At 38.2% G+C, this 19832-nt stretch overlaps 1 protein-coding gene across 3 annotated transcripts in view; it reads left to right on the top strand.

The window, feature by feature from the left end:
• Positions 1-12793, top strand: part of glra1 (glycine receptor, alpha 1) — a 55063-nt gene extending 42270 nt beyond the window's left edge. For all 3 annotated transcript variants that reach the window (XM_082177293.1, XM_082177292.1, XM_082177294.1), the window contains 2 exons: positions 967-1113; positions 11760-12793. In XM_082177293.1, coding sequence (XP_082033419.1) covers positions 967-1113; positions 11760-12050 — 438 coding nt within the window. In that variant the 3' untranslated portion in view covers positions 12051-12793. The remainder of the gene's footprint in view (positions 1-966; positions 1114-11759) is intronic.
• The last annotated feature ends 7039 nt before the right edge of the window (positions 12794-19832 follow it).

Genomic DNA, 19832 nt, shown 5'->3' with positions numbered 1-19832 from the left:
TTCAGGTTTAAATAGGTTGCCATGCTTGACATGAAAACCTCTAGCTGGATTTATGAAATGAATAAATCCAGTTTACTGAGATTATTCCTAGTTTTGACATTTGGCAGATGATTTTGAGTCTTCTCACCGCAATACTGATCATGCAGGTGTTGAAAAACGCCATGTTTTTTTAATGTCAGTGCTCATGCCATGTCCTTGGATGGCTGTACCTCCCCTGTGTCCAGCTGGGTTTATCTAAAAAACACAGCTTTGTCTCTTGGCTTAAGCTCTAAAGACTATTCGGTTTTGATAGTAGTAGGTGTTACTGATGGAAGTAATTGTAAAGGTTTCAATTAACGAAAGAGAACCGTTCCAATAAAGCCATATGAGATTAGCGGTGAAGATCAGAGCGGAGTTTTTCATCAGCGCTGTCTCACCCCAGCGCGCTCCCGTCATTTCAACAATGCTTTGTGAACCGTGCACTCTGTAATGCCACCTAAACTCCACAACCACTTTGGTCACTGGCTTGTCAAATAAAGTGAGTCTCAGCCAAGCGGTCGGGCCGGCAGCCCAGCTCTTTTCCAGGCCAAAGAAGCAGCTCTCTGCGCGTCTCCCAAAGCGCACTTCAGTCGTCTCTATGCGTAGAGACCGGGCCACTGTCTAACAGCCATCATGCTGTGAGAAAAATAAAAAAAAGAAATGCATAAAGACTCACTGCTAAGCCTAAATTCTTAAAATTGACATATTTTATTCATTAACACTTTGATCCCCTATCTCAGGCTTGGTAGAACAGTCCTTTTAGCTCTCCAGATTTCAGATGAAAGGTATTCTTACCTAATAATGGGCATATTTTACGGCTTTCTCAACTAGAAAGTTCTGAGCACTTGAGCCAAGAGTGACTCAGTGAGTGAACTTTGAGCCAGGCGGTGACTCAGAGTTGTTCTTCGTTGCTCGTCGCAAATCCTGTTGATTTCTGTCTTGCTGCAGGTCTCGTATGTGAAAGCCATTGACATTTGGATGGCAGTGTGCCTTCTCTTTGTGTTCTCTGCTCTGCTGGAGTATGCGGCCGTCAACTTCATTGCACGCCAACACAAGGAGCTGCTGCGCTTTCATAGGAGGAGAAGGCATCTTAAGGTAAACCCTACAGTACAAGCACACACTATCTACTGTATAAGCCCTGCAGATGCATTAATGCACATTTATTTGATCAAAATTTGAATACATTTTATATTGTAATTTATTCCTGTGATGCAAAGCTGAATTTTCAGCATCATTACTCCAGTCTTTTGTGTCACATGATCCTTCAGAAATCATTCTTATATGCTGATTTGCTCAAGAAACATTTCTTATTATTATCATCAATGTTGAAAACAGTTGTCCTGCTTAATATTTTTGTGGGAACCATGATCTTTTCAGGATTCTTTTAGCATTTATTTTAAATGGAAATCTTTTGTAACATTATAAAAATAAATAAAAAAGTGGGTCTTTCAGAAGGGAGTCGTCATATTTGGGGGGACCGGATTGATGTTTTCTCCTGATTTTAGCATGCTGAGACTGAAACCAACATAATGTGAGTTGAAGTTGAAACATTAATGCTCCTTCCATTCATAGAGTAATGTGAGTTGGCATGGTGAAATCTTTCAAGTAGCTCAGAAAGCTCCGAATAAATCCTGAATCCCTCCGTTGTAATCCTCAGTTTGCCTCTGGGCTGCATGTAATGGGTGCAGTGAGATTAGTCTCTGGTTCCCTTAGCCCTATACAGGTAAATCCACAGAGACAGACTACACAGCCCTCGCTGATAGCAGTCCTTCCACCATTCAGGCGCCAAGGGCAAATGATGCAAACTGCAAATCCAACTGTTTGGTATAAATGCTACAGATTTCCATCTAATAAGTTCACAACCCAAGCAGTAAGGGTTTGGCTGGTTTAGCATGGACCAGTAAGCCAATGCTACACCAGTCTGGGGAGGGAAATCATCTTTGTCCATTGACTTAATCGAAAAATAGCTCTTTATTTGAACAAATACATTTTGATAAAACTGTCATTCAAAAGTTGGTTAGACTTTTTTATGTTTTTGAAAGAAGTCTCTTATGCTCAGCAATGCTGCATGTACTTGATTAATTTTACAGTAAAAATAGTAATATTGTGAATAACTTTTCAGTATAAATATATTTTAAAGGGGACCTATTATGCCCTTTTTCAAAGTCTTGATTTTGTTACTAGAATAGGTTTTCGTGGTTGAATGTTTAAAAAAAGGTTTTTTTCCTTTTTTTTTTCTTCCTTTTTTTCTGTACACTGTTGAAGCACCTCTCTTCCTAGTCTGTAAGTAACGCTCTGTTTAGTTCCAGTCTCTATTAAACCCCTCCTTCCAAAAAGCGCAATGTGCTCTGATTGGTCGCCTGGAACAGTGGGTTGTGATTGGTCAACCTCTTCGAGTGTTTTTTGGAAATGTCACTCTTCTTAACATAACTGCTAGTTTAAACGCACTACTAACGCAACTCAACCAGGCCACACCCCTTTTTTTCTCTCTTTTTTTTTTGGGGGGGGTATGCCTTGGGCGGGAATTATTTAAATGAGAAATATAGTGACGCGTTCGTTCCCGTGTACGTTCACTAGTCTTCCGTGTCACATGATCCTTCAAAGATCATGCTAATATGCTGATTTGCTGCTCAAGAAACATTTTCTATTATTATCAATGTTAAAAACAGTTGTGCCAAAATATTTTTGTGAAAACCGTGATACAGTTTCTTTTTTTCTTTTTTTATGAATAGAAAGTTCGAAAGAACAGCATTTATTTGAAAAAGACAGCAATGTAAAAGTATTGACTGTCTTTTTTGATCAATTTAATGCATCCTTGCTGAATAAAAGTATTAATTTCTTCTTTTTTTTTAAACCATAAAACAAACATTTGAACTGAAGTGTATATCGAAATATTTCATTGGTATAGTATGTTTGCCAGTCATCATTTTTGTTCTCAAAAGCATGAAATGGAAAATATTTTTCAGTCTGTTTTGGCCGTCACGGCTTTGAATAGCCATTAACTTGAACGCTCTCAGATAGCTCTCCAAGCATGAGACTCCATGTAATGGCACGTGACCATGGCTGTATGATTAAATGTTTGTGTGTATATGGAGTGTTTTTCATTTCAGGAGGTGCAGCACAGCAGTAGGTTTGCTGCATTATCATTATCACCCCCTGGTTAATGAAACTCCCCAGCCACAGTGATCCACGGCTGGGGTTCAGCCCTTCATTCTGCCTCACTGGAGCTATCAGTCAGTGCCTGCTCTCTGCACTGCAGCCCGGAGCTGTCACCTCCCTGCACTACACAATAAAACAACTCCCCGGCATTACCATGGGCGCTTATCGACCTCCTCCTCCTCCTGCATATGTCTCGGAGAGGCGTCGGGTGTAGAAAGAGGATTCCCCCTGCTGGACAGCGCTGAGATATGTGCTCAGCAGTGGTGGAAATGACACAAGAACAAACTTGTCTCAGAGACTGCTGTCCTGTAAACACTTGAATATTTATTGATATATAAATCATGACACTGTTTTAAAAAAGTGGGCAACCTGAATCTTACTTGTCACTCACAATCTGACTTAAGTCTTACTTAGCTAACATATGGTAACTACTGAGTGGCTCAAAAAACAAAAATAAAAAAACTCTAAAATCACATTAGTAGGTACTTATTTTGAATGAGTACTTTGCAATTGTTAAAAAAGAATGTTCTGCCCGGCCAAACAAAAATAAGAGTCACTCTTCGGATTTAAATAAGCAAATGCTAGCATGTTATATGTTTGGCAACAGTTCTTTTAACTCTAATTGATGGAGTGTGTAGTTTTTCATTTCTTAAACAACCATGTAGGAAGACACATCATGGCCATATTCCAGGATGACAATGTCAAGATTCATCAGGCTCAAATTGTGAAAGAATGGTTGGAGGGAGCATGACGAATCATTTTCACACATGAATTGGCACCTCTGAGTCCAGACCTTAAATTCAGTGAAATTCTTTGGGATGTGCTGGAGGAGACTTTACAGAGTGATTGACTCTTGCATTGTCAATACAAGATTTTGACCCAAAATGTATGCACCAATCAAAGACTCTTAAGCATTTGCCTTTTAAAATCCAAACAACAACTTTTATTTGGCTGGGCAGTGTGTAGTATGAATAGGTGTAGTATGAATGAAATCTGGACGTACTGCATTCAGTTGTTTTGCTTAACTGCCCTTCACAAATCCTCTTCCCTGGTCTCATGGGATAGTAAAGTGTCTATAGAGTGCACCAGTCAGGTTCCGGAAGTAAAAATCCCATTCATTTTCTCTATAGGGGTTATGCGCATCATTCTTCCGGGTTCTACAAAACAGGTTTAACTACTTCCGGCCGTCAGCTACTGAGGTAAACACAGCGTAGTAATGGCGACCTTCTATAGCCGGTGTTTACAGGAGCTACCCCTAATATCAATTTCCGATGTACACCGTATTGCCAAACGGACATCCAGAGCCCCGAGTACTCTGTGTCCTCTGCCACACGCTTGACCGAGCGACCGGCAGGCTGAAGATGTTCCAGGCGAACAACACCGGAATCGCACCGGGTTTCATACGGCGTCGTCCCCCTTCAGTTATATCTTCAGGCATAAAATGCTGACTGCAGACAGTGGTGTGTCTCCTTATAACGAAATTATCACGCCTAATGTTTCGGACCCATATCGCCCTGACTGACTCATCCTTTGGGAACTGGTGGAAACTTACCCCAGAGTTCATTTTCCCCGACACAGAGCAGATCGGCACACAACAAAAACTGCTGTTCGAATGTTCCCGTTTCTGATATTTCAACATTCGTGACATTTTTATTAAAACAAATACACTAAAGTTTGATCAGAAATAAGAATTTTATTATAGTAAGCGAAAATGAACAGTTACCTCAGAGATCACCTACCGCTGCAGATGTGTACGGAAGTAAAAAGCGGAAATGATTAGACCTTTTGTCCGGTTCAAACGCTGGGCGCTCCGCATAACCCCGATTGATTTTAACGATCACTTAACAATAAACCATTAAAGACAGGCCCACTGTGAGTTAAAAGGTTATTAATTGATGGTATATGTTCAAATTATTTCCCAAAAAAAAGTTTAAATACTCATTTTCAACAGAGGAATTCCTGGTGAAAAACTACATTACTCATGATACTACAGTGAAATTTCCACCAATCAGAGAATTGCAACGAGTAAATTGCACCAAAAGAACACTTTAGTACCCACCCACTCCCATGAAGCACTTTGTGTGACGTAATAGAAATACTACTATTCTACTCTTACTATTTCTTGCATATAAACATATGACTGAAATAGTAGTATTGCAAGTATGTTACTAAGAATTCAGCCAATGTTTGAGTTGTGTGTGCATTATGCATCAGACAGTCAATAAACAGAGACAAAACTAAATTAAAAATGTTAATATAATTGAATAATGCATACAGATTCTTAATATTTAAAATGAAGATGCAAGTTCATTTGCATAAATACGACTCTAGCTCTCATCCTTTAATACAATGTATTTTAATGCATTTTTACTAATAGCTAGATTATTTACTGGAACCAGTCCAGTTTATTGCTACACAACGTGGGTATAACAGAGTACAACAGACTGCCAGACTGCACGGCCTGACAGTGCTGTATTAATAACTGGGTGAAGCAGTGCGACCTCTGGACTGCAGATGTATTTGCTTTTCCTAACAATGACAAGTGTATATTAGTGAGTAGCCTATTGATGGAGAGTAATCACCTTGTTAGGGCTGATTGTGATGCAAGGCGGGTCGCTCATAGGGAACTCTGAACGCTGCAGATGCCGTTCGTACGAGTGGGGATTGTCTATACAAATAAGCATGAGAAGATAAGCAAGTCAGTGTCACGCTCTTCCTGGCCATCTTGAGTTAGGGTGGCAAAGGTGCATAGTGAGGCTGATTCGTGTCATTTTATTTGGTTTGGTGCAGCCTGAATTATAGTGCAGTGTTTAATAGAGCCAGAGGTGTTGAGTGGACTTGGCACTGGACTGTTAGTGTGCTGCAAAGTACTGCAGTCTTTTGTTGTTGCTTATTACGCAACTCTCTTGAATACTTGATTCTTATTTGTCAGTCAGTTTCAATCAGCAGTCAAATATTTTTGAATAATGTCCGCTGACAAGGGCAACTTTGTACAACTGACCGCACATCCAGCTTCCTACGAATAAAATAATAAATGAATAAACATTAAATATTGATTGGCTTATATTAAGAAGTCATGTAAAAGTGGAATAATGCAGATGGTCAGTATTACCAAATAAACCCCTATAGCAGGACACAAGCTTGCGTCGGGGTCCTGATCACTTTGTCAGGGTTTATTAGTGGTGTTCATCTAGTAATAGGGATTCTTGGTGTAACAAACCTCTAACCACAAGTATTGAACTTCAGCATGTGGCATGTCTTGTACCGCTTGTTCTGCAGACATGAATGATAACTCAAATCATGTGAGTTGTTCAGGAGATGATTGCATTTCTAATTTATATAAATAATTAAGTTACATTGAAGGAGAGACCTGAGACACATGTAGGGACCAAAATATGACATTTGGATGATTTCCTTTGACTTGAGTCAGTAAGCAACCACCCATAAGACCCTAGGAACCTTATAACAACATGCTAAAAACCACTCAGAACACCTTTACATAAGCCATTTTCCCAACCGTTCTCATTGCTTAACTGTTCCATTCCATGCCGATCCGTCCCAAACAGTGCTCTTTGGAATGTAATACATATGTTAGTTGTTGCCTTTGTAATGCAAGAGTTTACAGGCGATATGAGAGATAAATAGCAGCCATGTTATGAAAGATGATCAGATATTTTTATTATTAACTTGTTTACTTTGTTCAAATAATGTGCCTGGTCAGCTACAGAGAAACTAGTAGCCAGGCAACAGACAAGTGACCAATCCTGAGTGGCGATGTCACTACACACATTCTACCAGCACAGTTAGCCAACCGTGCTGAGAATTCTGGGCTGAGAACTGCAGTGATGACATACTTTTGTTGGCCAATCTGGAAGTTGGTATCCCTCTGGTTCCCTCAACAAAAACCCAATAAGATTTTTACATTGGCATTTGGATTATTGCATAAAATAAGCTCTAGGACCAACCAAAAATTCTTACACGTTTTGTTCATCAAAATAATCTTTACAAATGAATGCAACTTTAATGAATTTTGAAGAAAAAAACTGAAGGTAGACTATAAATGAAGTGCACAACTTAAACGTCACCACCATTAAGCTTCCGACAAATCAATCTTCATTAAAAATCTACAAGAACATTTGAGATGGAGTTTTCCTGCGTGACATAATGCTTCATGTCCCTGACAGCATCTGTAATCCCACTTAGCCAATTAGCAAATATTTTTTAGAAAACACGTAAACACTTGATAAAAACTCATTCATGAAACTTTCGTAAATATATGAGAACATTTTGAGTAATTTGCACGTATAACGGACCTTTCTGAAAACTCTCAATTCACAAAATTCACAAACGCTTCGTAAACATCAGATTTGATTTCCAATCATTCATGCACGCTCATTCACAATTTGCATAATCCCCACCTATGAATTACAACTACGTAAATTACGTGTCCAGGAATGCTGTGGAATCAGGATTAGCTCCAGTATATTGCGTAAATGCAAAAGAGACTAATAGGCCATTATACCTCACAATAAATAATCAATTGACGTGTCCACCAAACCCAGCTTTTAAGCCAGCTGAAAAAAAATTATTATTTCAAAAAACGACCAACTGGTGGTGCTTAAGAGCGCTTTGGAGGCGCAGCAGAGTTGCTTTGGTTGCTATGATTTGGAATATCCTCAGCAGTAACGTCTTATGATCTCATTTTGAAGAATATTACAGAATATAAAAATGCAGTAACGAGCAATATTAACTGACAGTGACGAGCGCTGCGTTTTACCCAAAGATGAACAGTTTTCAACTCTCAGCAAAAAAAATTAATATATATATATATATATATTATTAGGGTGCATAGTGCATCAAAAGAAACCTCTTTTGTGGCCACAACTAGGGCAAGTGTTTGCATTTTCACCAGAAATTTTTTTTTTGGCAAATGCTTTGTTATAAGAAAATGCACAAGGCTAGAGACGTAGTACAAAAGGCAAGCGTTTCGTTTAATTAGTAAGCATATTTAGAATCAATGGTTCGCCTGAAATGTCGCTATTGAGCCATCCATTCTCATTGTACTCTGGAGGTCACTGCACACGACAGGAATAGATCAGTTTTTAGATGTGGTTGGACCGATACAGGGTTGAAAAATATTTGGGCCATTAGGGAAACCTGAAAGGCATAATATGCTTGCATGAAATACACCAAACAAATGCTGTTTGTCGGCTTCTCATTTGAATTCCCAGCATTTACATGGGCGCAGATGTTTATTGGAGAAAAATCATATTTTTGTAAACATGTATTCATTCAAGACTCATAAGCATTGGGCACATCAGCATAATGCCTGAATCTGTTTCATATGCAGCTCGTAAAATATTCATTCCAAGTCACCCATAGGTGATAAAACAACAGACGCATGTAAATGCAATGCATTGTAATGGCCTACACAGATAAATGTAGGACATCATCCCGGTCTCAACGTGTATGATAGAGGTGACTTTCACTTTAATATATGCTTTTATATAAAACCATCCCCATCCCGGACATCTGATGCAAAACATTTTAAATGTATATAGATATATACGATAAAAGCATGAGGCTGCTATTTTACAGCCGTTTCGGTTTCTGTCGTTTATCACAACGTCCCAATAAAAGACATCCAAATCATCAGTCACATCTACGAGCTTTGATTGATGAAGGAGCTGAGAGGTCCTGTATATAGTGGCGGACACCACACCCCTGATTTGCAAACGCTGCCGTGAGCAGCATTCTGACGTTCGGTGGTAATATTGCACTTGGAGGTTTAAAGCGGAGGCTTGGGTTCTGCTTATTGTTTTTTCCCTCCCCTCTAACAGTTGGACTGGGAACGCAGCTGGCACGCCTAATGCAGTAATGGCGGAGGTTTAATTAGGAAGGGAGGGTAATGAATCTGGCAGGGGCCGGGCCGGGAGGGAAAGTGACGCAGGACGCAGCGGTGCTGCAGCCCGACTCCTCTTTACAGCTCCACGTCACGTCTCGGAGCCACCACATTAATCATATGGCAGCAGAAATAAAGCCGAGCATCCGTAATACTTACAAATGGCGGGCCAGTACAACTGAAGGACAAGGAAAGGTCGTAGCACCCTGGCATCAAAGACAGTGTCGTATACAAAAACAAAGGGGCAGTGGAATAACATCACCCCCTCACACACACTCGCATCCTAGTGTGATCTTCCATTTACCCCTGCACACATTAACAGTTATAAATGGGATGGCTGAAAGACAAGGACAGAAGGAGGACAAAGTGTCTAAAAATGGAGTCCTGTGTAGAAAATGGCTGATCTTTCACTAAAAGCGAGCGGGATATTTCCCAGCGCTAGATGTTTGCCACCTGCAAATTGAAAACATGCATTACGAACATAATGATCCCATTTCGCTTCTGCGGTTTGTGTTTAAGCAGGCACAATCACGGTGAAATATCTACCCGCGCTGAAATGTAATTAACCGAGGTGGTTATTTTGGGGACTGTTTTCATTAACGTGTAAGATCAAGTCCATCTGCTGAATCTCAAATAAGAGCATGTGGAGGTGGGGAGCAAGGCAAGGTCAGTCCATTAACTGATATGTGAAATATTGTGACCTCTCACAGCAGCGCCCTGTGGAATATAGCTGACACGTCAATAGTTAATACTCATAAAAACGTGTAATCCACCTCACAGGACTGGAGGACTTCCACCAAAAAATTCAAATTCTCTCATTTATGTATATGATTTTCTTTCTGCAGATGACTACAAATATTTTTAGAAAAATAATCATCTATGCGAGTCCACATAATGCAAGTGGACATTAACCCAAAAGTTGATGCCTCAAAAACCAAACAAAACAAACATGAAGGTAATCAATACATGCGACCCCAGTGGATGAAGCGAAACGAAGCAATTATAGCAACTTCTAATATAAACCATCACTTCCTTCGAACTGTCATATGTGCGTTTATGACTTCATGCTCGATGTAAACATGAGCATGTTAAGAAGCATGATGTAAACACTTATGTCACGCTTCACAACGTAGCAATTCACGATGTTCTCATTAACCCACGTATAACAGTTGTCCGAAAGCGATGGTTTATAGTTTAAATTTGTCTGAATATTAGTATTTTTCTTACACCTATCGTTTTGCTTGACTAAATATTGATTTGTCAACTGGGGTCGTATGGATTACCATCACGATTGTGTTTTTTTTAAACGTTAACTCTTTGGGTTTCTGTCCACTGGCATTATATGAGGACTTTTCACACTTGAACTAGTTAACACTGGGTCATTGTAAACCTTGGTAAACAGAATCCATCTTCCTTCACATTTCACTCTGCTGATTAAGGTTAACAATTAATCCAGGGTATTCATAAATTTCATACAGTACATTCCTGAACCCTAGGCTAACGTTCTTATTTGCATATTTGCCTTGTCAGTGTCATTGATAGGACGCAGTCTCTAGCATTGAGCATACTCATATTATACAGTGCTGACTGTGCAATCAAGATTTTCCTTGAATGGACGTGTTTGCACCGCAGGAACTAGGAACGATTTTAGTTCTAGGAACTCCTTTTGGAGGAACTAATTTAGCTCCTACTTCAGAGTAGGGTCTAAACCAGCTCTATAGGAACTACCAGTGACGTTAGTGTACGCTGATTGGCTAGACGCACGCGAAACACCAGCACCCGCCATTTTTAAAAAAGCAATGTAACTCCAGAAACGAACTCTACGAATATGGAAAACAGTGATGGATGGGCCTCTTAACCCTTACGCTAAAGAGAAAATACAATGCAACTTTGAGTGGACCAAGCTAAGCATGATGATGTATTTCTGCTCAGCTAGCGACATTGGGCATCAACCACACCTCAAACGCTAATAAATGTTACTGTCTACTTTCTCTGTATAACAGTTCTATCTAATAACGTATTAGACAGGACTGTTAAACAGGTCGTAAACTAATGAAGACAGAGAATGGGAGCGCTGTGTGATCAGGCTCTGGCGTTCTCAGCACCGTCTGCCGTACAATCAAAATAAAAGTTACAACAACAAGCACGGCTTACGTTACTTCAGAGTTCCTACTGGCGGTGCGAAGGCAACCAGGAAAATGTTCCATGGGGAACTATTAGTTCTCGGGGAACCACCCTGGTGGCTAGTTCCTAGAACTAAGTTCCTAGAACTACCCGGTTCAAAAGCCCCTATTGCTGGGATCAGTCCCAAGAAAAGTGAACAAAAGGCAGGACCAAGGCCGCAAGGGGTGTGTCATATTGATGACGCACGTGTCGTCACAATGGCGTAGTTATCGTGCGACTCTTTGACCAGGGGTTTTAAATGTAGATCAATATTCTCATTGTACAGTAACAAAGAAGAAAGTTTGAATTCATCATCCTGATGTCATGTGTGACAGATTCCAGATTCCAGAAAATCACTGGCAGTGTGAAGGAATCAAAATCAAACGATCCCGGGACACATTATCAGTGTATTTTCCGGAATCTCTGTGTGAAAGGAGTTCAATAAAAGCGCATTGTTTAAGGTGAAGCGTGTGAATAATGTGTTTCTTGACCGATCAACACCTGTGCTGTATTGCAGGAGGACGAGGCGGGAGACGGGAGATTCAGCTTCTCCGCCTACGGCATGGGTCCGGCGTGTCTCCAGGGCAAAGACGGCATGGCCATCAAGGGCAACAACAACAACGCACCCACCTCCACCAACCCCCCTGAGAAGACCGTAGAGGAGATGCGCAAGCTCTTCATTAGCCGCGCCAAACGGATCGACACGGTGTCGCGTGTGGCCTTTCCGCTGGTCTTCCTCATTTTTAACATTTTCTACTGGATCATTTACAAGATCATCCGCAGCGAGGATGTTCACAATATGAAGTAAATAATGCAGTAAAGAGATCTGAATACACCCGTCTCTACACCCCTCCCCACATCCCACCGTGCCCGCCTTTCTCTCACTGCAGTGCTCTCACTCGCTTTCGGTGATGACGAGTCCCCGGCAGAGGTATTTATTCCTCTTTTTTTTTTGTCTCTTTCTCTCCTGTCCTTCTGAATAATCCGGACCTGTGCAATAGCAATGCAGTAAAATGCATGATATATGAATGTGGCAATATATTTACTAAAAAAAATGAAAATGACTAAAAGTAAATATTCAACTTAAGAACTTCTGAACTGATGACTGGGAATCCAAGAGGAAAACTTGTACAACTTTTTTTGCAACTTGAAGACGCACTGCATTGCGAGAATATGGAGAAACATTACTGCTGTAATATATCATATATTTAAATGATAATACTTCCATAAGAAAGTGATTGAAAATTCAACTTTTTTTGGTGTCTCGAGGCAGTTTGGGGCTTCCATGATTATACGATGAAAACGTTGCAGAGACCGAGATTTGTTTTGGTACAGTACGTGTCCTGGATGTTTCATTCTGATGTCGATTATTAATGGATCTTGATGAGTGCCAGTGAAAAAATATATATATTTATTCGAGCTGTGATCAATGTGTTCCTCTATCTGTGCTCATTTAAATTTTTGGTTTGTTTGTTTGTTTGTTTGTTTTTAAACATCAGGTTATGTTCTGTTCATGTGCCAAAAGTCATCTTTTAGGTTGACCAACAAAAATATATACAATTTCATTTATTTATTTATGTGTTCACCGTTTGATATATTAAAAGCCAAAACAACCCTGCTAAGGGTTGAGAGGGGGGAAATACAAATCATTTATTGGTAACACTTTACAATAAGGTTAATTAGTTAACATTAGTTTATGTATTTATTAACATGAAGTAACCATGAACAATATATTTGTTACTGTATTTATTAATCTTTGTTAGTTAATAAAAATACAGCTGTTCATTGTTTGTTCATGTTAGTTCACAGTGCATTAACTAATGTTAACAAGATTTTAATAAAGTATTAGTAAATGTTGAAATTAACAAAGATTAATAAATGGTGTATAAGTGCAGTTCATTATTAGTTCATGCTAACTAATGTTAGTTAACTAATGTTAACTAATTAACCTTATTGGAAAGTTACCATTAGATATATCTAGATACATGTAAAATAAATAAAATATACCTTTAAGCATTTTTTTTCTCTCTTTGCATTCTTTTGCTTTGCCATCGTTTTCATCATCTCGGAGTATGTCAGAAACGGACAGAAAGAAAAGCAAAGGGATCTTTCATATCTCATACTTCAACAGTGTTATTTTTATAAGCTTGGCTTAGCAGTACAGCCAGTGCCATGATACTAGATCTATATTTCCAACCAAATGTATATTACAGTGAATTTCTTTTTTCAAACTATATGTATAAACACTGCATTGTGCAACAGAATAAAAAAAGTGCACAAAGGTTTAGTTTGTGAAATTTAGGATGCATTTTCATCTGGCTTCTCTATGCAATAATCCTACAGTATATGCAATTATTTTTAGTGTTCATCATGTCGAATATGGCCGTTTTATTCCGAAGGCCCCAAAAGATGCTATTTCGTACGTGTTAAATTTTCTCTTCCAGTCATGCTCATTTGCTGTCTATGCATGGCAAGGCTTTTTTTGTGTGTGGTGCAGATGATATAGATGTCATTTTTCACTTTTGTAACGTTTTGTTTGACTGCCGAACTGAAGAGAAACACCATTATACAAAGCGAGCATGTGTCCAGACTGTGTGATAGATGCTCTGTGTAGGATATGCAAGATTTTGCCATGCGTGACATATTTTTTTATTTAATTTTTTTGTTTAAAACCAAAGAGCAGTTTTGTTACTCTGTAGTCAATTTGCCTTTCCGGTTTTCAAACTGAAGTTTGACCAATTTTTGTCGTCTCCATTTCGTCCTGTTTGACATTGACCAATTTTGTAAGACCTGTAACATTTGTAATTTATTCAGTTTTTCAAACATTTATTCAAGAAAACCTACAAGCATATATCTTTATACACTGCGACTAGTCAGACATTTTGTGACAGAAAAATATTACCAAGAAATCCAAACTTGCATCTTGGTCCAAATGGTATCATGATGTTTTGATGTACCTATATATTTTTGGTTGAGAGTGAAGCTAAATAAGTTCATAGGTAATTGATGGCACATTTTAATTTATTATTTTTTTATTCCACTTATTTAATAAATAATTTATTGGTTTCATTTCTTTAAATGACCAGGCATCATGGTAAATTTGAAGGGCTATTTTTGATTCTAAACATCAAATCTTCTCCCTCAAATGAATCGGCTTGTGATAAAGTGCTCAAATGTGTGATCTGAAAACTGGTTTATACCTCACCGGTGAAGACACTGGGTTACACTATATATTAGACCTCGCTGTATGATACGTGGAGCAGAAGCTGAGTTCTACTCGAGAACATTGTAATGTGAAACGCTATCCACATGCAGCACAATGTAGCAAGAACACATTTCACACATCATTTGAATGTTCACACATGATGAATTGTGCTGAAAGGAGTGTTCACGACTGGATCTGTAACATTACAAACAATACAAATCATTGTTGTTTCAAATAGTCATTCTTCCGGCAGGTCCTGTGCGAGACTGATAGAGGCACACGATGTATGATATACATCACAGTGTACAGTGTGGAAAGTCATAAAGTTGCTTTATACACTTGATGTGCTCATTCTTGAAATGGGAAACGCAAATATGTAGTCAAAAACACATTTAGAGAACATTTGTAGAAATACGTTCAGCTTCATGTTGCTGTTAATGACCGATTTCTTTCTTGATGAACCCTGCTTAAGGCTATTGACGATGTTGCTGGACTGTCCCGTGTGTAAATGACAGCAGTGACGCCCCGGGCCCTCACACACGCAATATACACGACGAGTTATAACAAATAATACTGGCTCGGGAACCCAAGGACAATGTGATGTGAAATATGTGCTATATGCAAATACGATTTGTTATTTGGCTTAATTATCATGAAAATATCAATTTAATGTCCTGATGATTTCTGACTCTTATTTTGAGGCATGTTTCTTTTGTGTGTGTTTTATCATTTATTTATTTATTTATTTGTCCTGTTTTGATTTAATGCCACCTTGGATTCGATCGCAACTGCCCAGGAAGTGGTGATCTCTGAGTGATGATTGGCATGGCCATCATATGTAACTTATGTACGCAAAACTGTGGGTAAAATTTTATTTTTGCACAAGTTGGTATGGCCTTAATTTTGGGGTTTATTTGCTTCTATTGTGGATTGGCACCAAGTGCATCTCTTCATTTGCTTCTTGTCATACTCCGAGTGCACTTCCAAGCAGTGAAAAGAACAGCAAATTCTTATTTTTTATGTTCCAATACTAAAACATGGAATTTTTTGCATGAATAGAATTAAATGGCAGATATTTTTGGCTTGTACAGAAATGTGAGCAATTTGAAGAAAAACGGAATGTACCATTTCTGCTATATCTGTATATAACACAATATTTATTGAAATATGTCATAATGCTAAATCTAATTCTATTAAAGGTTTTCTGAACTAAAACATCTGAACAGTTTGTGAGAATTGTGAAATTTGTGTGAGCTAAACTAAGAATCACGTTGGGTATGAGCATATACATACCTTTTATTTATATATATATATATATATATATATATATATATATATATATATATATATATATATATATGAAACAACTTTCAGGCACAATTGATTGACAAATAAACTGCGCTCCTATTTCATTGTTGTTGTGGATATTTTCAGCAAACAGTTTGCTCCGTACATTCAGTTTAACAGCATTAAAAAGGGAAAATGTTATCATTCAAATGAACTGTATATGTGCATTTTAAACACATTATGTTCTTCGTCCATGCAAAGACGGCAATATCTGAAATCCTTGTCCTTGTGGGGAAATTTTTTGGTAACTATGAGGAAAAGATTATAAATCATACTAGATTCTGTTTTTTAAAAATGTTGTGATGTGAAAATGTAACAATGTTTTCTGTGATGGGTAGGTTTAGGGTTAGTGTTAGGGGAGATAATATACATGTTGTTCAGTATAAAAATCATTATGTCTTTGGAATGTTCCCATATAATATGGAAACCGTGTGTGTGTGTGTGTGTGTGTGTGTGTGAGAGAGAGAGAGAGTTTGAATCTATCTGTTTATTCCAAAAGAAAATGCATTCCACTCTGACAATGACATCTTGACATCTATGTTGAGCATATATTCAATTTCTGAACTTCAATTCTTTTTTCTTTTTTTTATACTTTTGTGGCGCATATATTTAAAGAAAATACAGGATGCCTCAAAATCTTATTAAAGGGCTGACATCCTTACAAGGTTTTATATATATTTTTTTGTATTAACAATATTTTGTTATAATTTCTATAAAAGCAGCAAGTAAAGTAGTTATGTTACTGCTATGACAAAAATGTGTCAAGTCAAATGAAATGATACATATCTTAAATGCAGGAAGCCATTTCATAGTCATAACGAAACCCCAAAAAATATACGAAGGAAAATATCAAAGATAGAAGGTCTGTTTTGTTTATTGGTTGTTGCAATTTTATATATATATATAAAAAAAAAATGATATATAAAATATATTAAAAAAAATATATCCCTTTATATATGTAAAACGTATACCATATAGGCCCTGTCCCAAATGGCGCACTTCATACGGACTTTCGGTCTCGTGGACTTAAATTGCGCGTGCTCGCTGAGTCTACGAGTCCGTAGGCCGTCCCATTCAGCATTTTAGCGCTCTGAAGTGTGCTCAGCAGCGCCCCCTTTGTACCCTTGAAGTGGTCTTCCGCGAAGCACGCATAGATGCAGGCTCCACACACTTTAACTACCCAGGAATCCTTGCGAAAGGCCAATCAGACGACAGATGGGAGGAGATTTCACTCACGGACAATTGTTAACGTGGCTGAGAAGAAAATATTACGTTTTTATGACCTAGATGTACATTTTACCAGTTGTTATCAGTTTATACAAACATTATGGTCATCGACCAGTGGTTGATGTCTCAAACATAATAATAATAGCGCGTTGAATAATACGATCGTATTATGATTCATTAAGTAGCCTAAATATAACCGAATGTCAGGGCTTTACTGAGACCTATGTAAACATAGTATGAATATTGAAACCTGTAAATTCATCTGAAACTCATGCACATTTTCATTATGTGTTAAAATTGTAATCTTAGTTCAAATGGAACATTATGTATTATTATGTACAACTGTATACATCATTTAAATAAGCATGATGTATTGTCTAATGCCCATCTAGGTGGCATGCATAATATCAAAATAAAGAACTGTAAAAGCAGGCTGTGTAGTTGACATGGAGATAAGACGTCGGAGCGCAAACATGTGATTTCTCCTGTCCAACAACAACCAGACCGTTATTTCCGGCGTGACGATCGAGTCTGTCCCAAAAATACCTCTCAATGCGCCCTCGTGGACTCCAGCCAAGGGCCCTATAGGTCTGCACTACATGACGTCACCAAAGTGTGGACTCTGAGGAAGTCAGATAGATAGATAGATAGATAGATAGATAGATAGATAGATAGATAGATAGATAGATAGATAGATAGATAGATAGATAGATAGATAGATAGATAGATAGATAGATAGATAGATAGATAGATAGATAGATAGATAGATAGATAGATAGATAGAATAGTAGCCTAACCAGTAAACTAAAATTATCCATAAAAAAAAATATTTGATTAATGCAGGAGATAAATTGTTTGTCCCTTCATGCAGTTTCAACCATTTTAGGGGAATGACATTTTTTAAGATGGTGTTGTTGTCCTTATTTAAAATGTAAAAGTCAAAGTCACATTGGATATTGACATTGTTTTAATATTATTTCAAAGCATTTGTTTTTTTTTGGTGTTTTATATACCCCAGCCAATTTTTTGAGGAAAGTCAATTAAGCAGATTCAGGCACTGGAAAGTATACACTTTGCAAGAATTTCCCAGAGGCCCTGTATGGCTGCATTTGAATACATCCATACTCGGCCTTATGGCCATCCTTGCTCAGGCTTTTAAATTATGCAAGTGGATTATGAAGCACAAAGGCTCAGTCAATTTGTCCCCTCGCTTGAGTAGTCTGGAGGAGCCCCCGCCCCTCTGACTGCCCTGCGCTTTACAGTGGGACTGGAATTACATTACGGATGACACTGAAAACCGCCGCGGGGCCCGAAGCCAGTGAAACATGAAGGCTCTGACAGAATGTTTTTTCCTTCAATATATGAGAAATATTTTCAGTCTTAGCTGAGAAAAAGAACTGTTCATTTTGTTTTATTAACAACTTAGCAATAAAAAACTCTGGAGATGATTTTTTTTTTTAAAGGGGTGGTTCATCCATGGAACATGAATGGATACGTTTTGAAAAATGTGCAAGCCACTCTTTTAGCCGTTAGGGATGTGCGAGACTAATCGATTATATGATACTGCCGCCAGGGAATTAGCTAGGGGATCCGGGGCCTCAGTGTGGGTTGTTGCTGAAATCACGGGGGGCCCGGTTTGTTATCACAACAGTTTTTCTTTTGTCAAATCAGCTTAAAATGTTTATGTTATCTGAACCATATAAATATCTTCAAGTTCATTGAAATAAAAGGGAGGGGGGATTCTTTGGAAGTCAATGGAGCCCATCTACTATTTGGTTGCCGACATTGTTCAAAATATCTTCTTCTGAGTCAAAGGAAGAGTAAAAAAAAAAAAGATTTGAAGGAGAGGAGACCACAACTAGTGTAGAGGGTTAAAAGATCAGACAAATATTGTGGCGCCAAACCATGCAAAGCCTTGTAGAATTTTGAAATCTATATGAAACCTGACTAGGAGTGATGTGCTCACTTGTCAGGATTATAGCAGCTGAGTTTTGAACATACAGCATAACTGCAATTTAGATGTAGATTTAGAGACCCCAGCAAGTAGAGCATTTCAATAATCAATGTGGGAAAATACTAGTGTATTGATCAGTTTTCAGCCACAGAGAAAGATAAACGTGGAGAACAGTCTTGCAATGTTTCTGAGATAATAAAAAAAAAAAAAAATCTAATTTTAAAATGAGGATCAAATGTAAAATTTGCACCAAAAATCACCCTCATTACATTTTGTTTGAAACTCCAGAGCAGAGCCATCCAAATTAAAAGTTAAAGAACCAGCTTTAAGTAGTTGTGGGGAGAACCAAAGAGCATAACCTCAGGCTAGTCATTGTTTAGACAAATTTTAGAGACATCCATATTTTTTATCTCAGAAACGGTTAAATAAAGGTGACAGCTGCATTATCACCAGGTTTTACCTGTAAACCTGGTTCTCATCTGTGTAAAAATGAAAATTAAGACCAAGAGATCTTAGTAGCTGATCAAGTGGAAAATGTAAATGCTAAAAAGTAAGGGGCTCAAAATTGATCCCTGGGGAACACCTAATTGAACTGAACCAACTTTGAACTTGCATCCACCCAAAGGAGACAAACTGCCTACGGTCTGAGAGATAAGACTTGAACCAGTTTAATTCAGGATTAGCAAAAAAGAATGACAGTGTAAAAAGCTGTACTAAGATCAAGAAGGATCAGAATTGAAAGACAGCCAGAGTCCGAAGCTATTAACAAGTCATTGGTGACCTTAACTAATGATGTTTCAGTGCTGTGGAGTTTGCTGAAGGCAGATTGAAGGGGTTCAAAAATATTGTTTAAAGTA

This window comes from Leuciscus leuciscus, assembly GCF_965113295.1.
Source record: "Leuciscus leuciscus genome assembly, chromosome: 8".
Classification (NCBI taxonomy): domain Eukaryota; kingdom Metazoa; phylum Chordata; class Actinopteri; order Cypriniformes; family Leuciscidae; genus Leuciscus; species Leuciscus leuciscus.
Note: the sequence above shows the minus strand (reverse complement) of the source record. Positions and strands in the feature narration are given on the sequence as shown.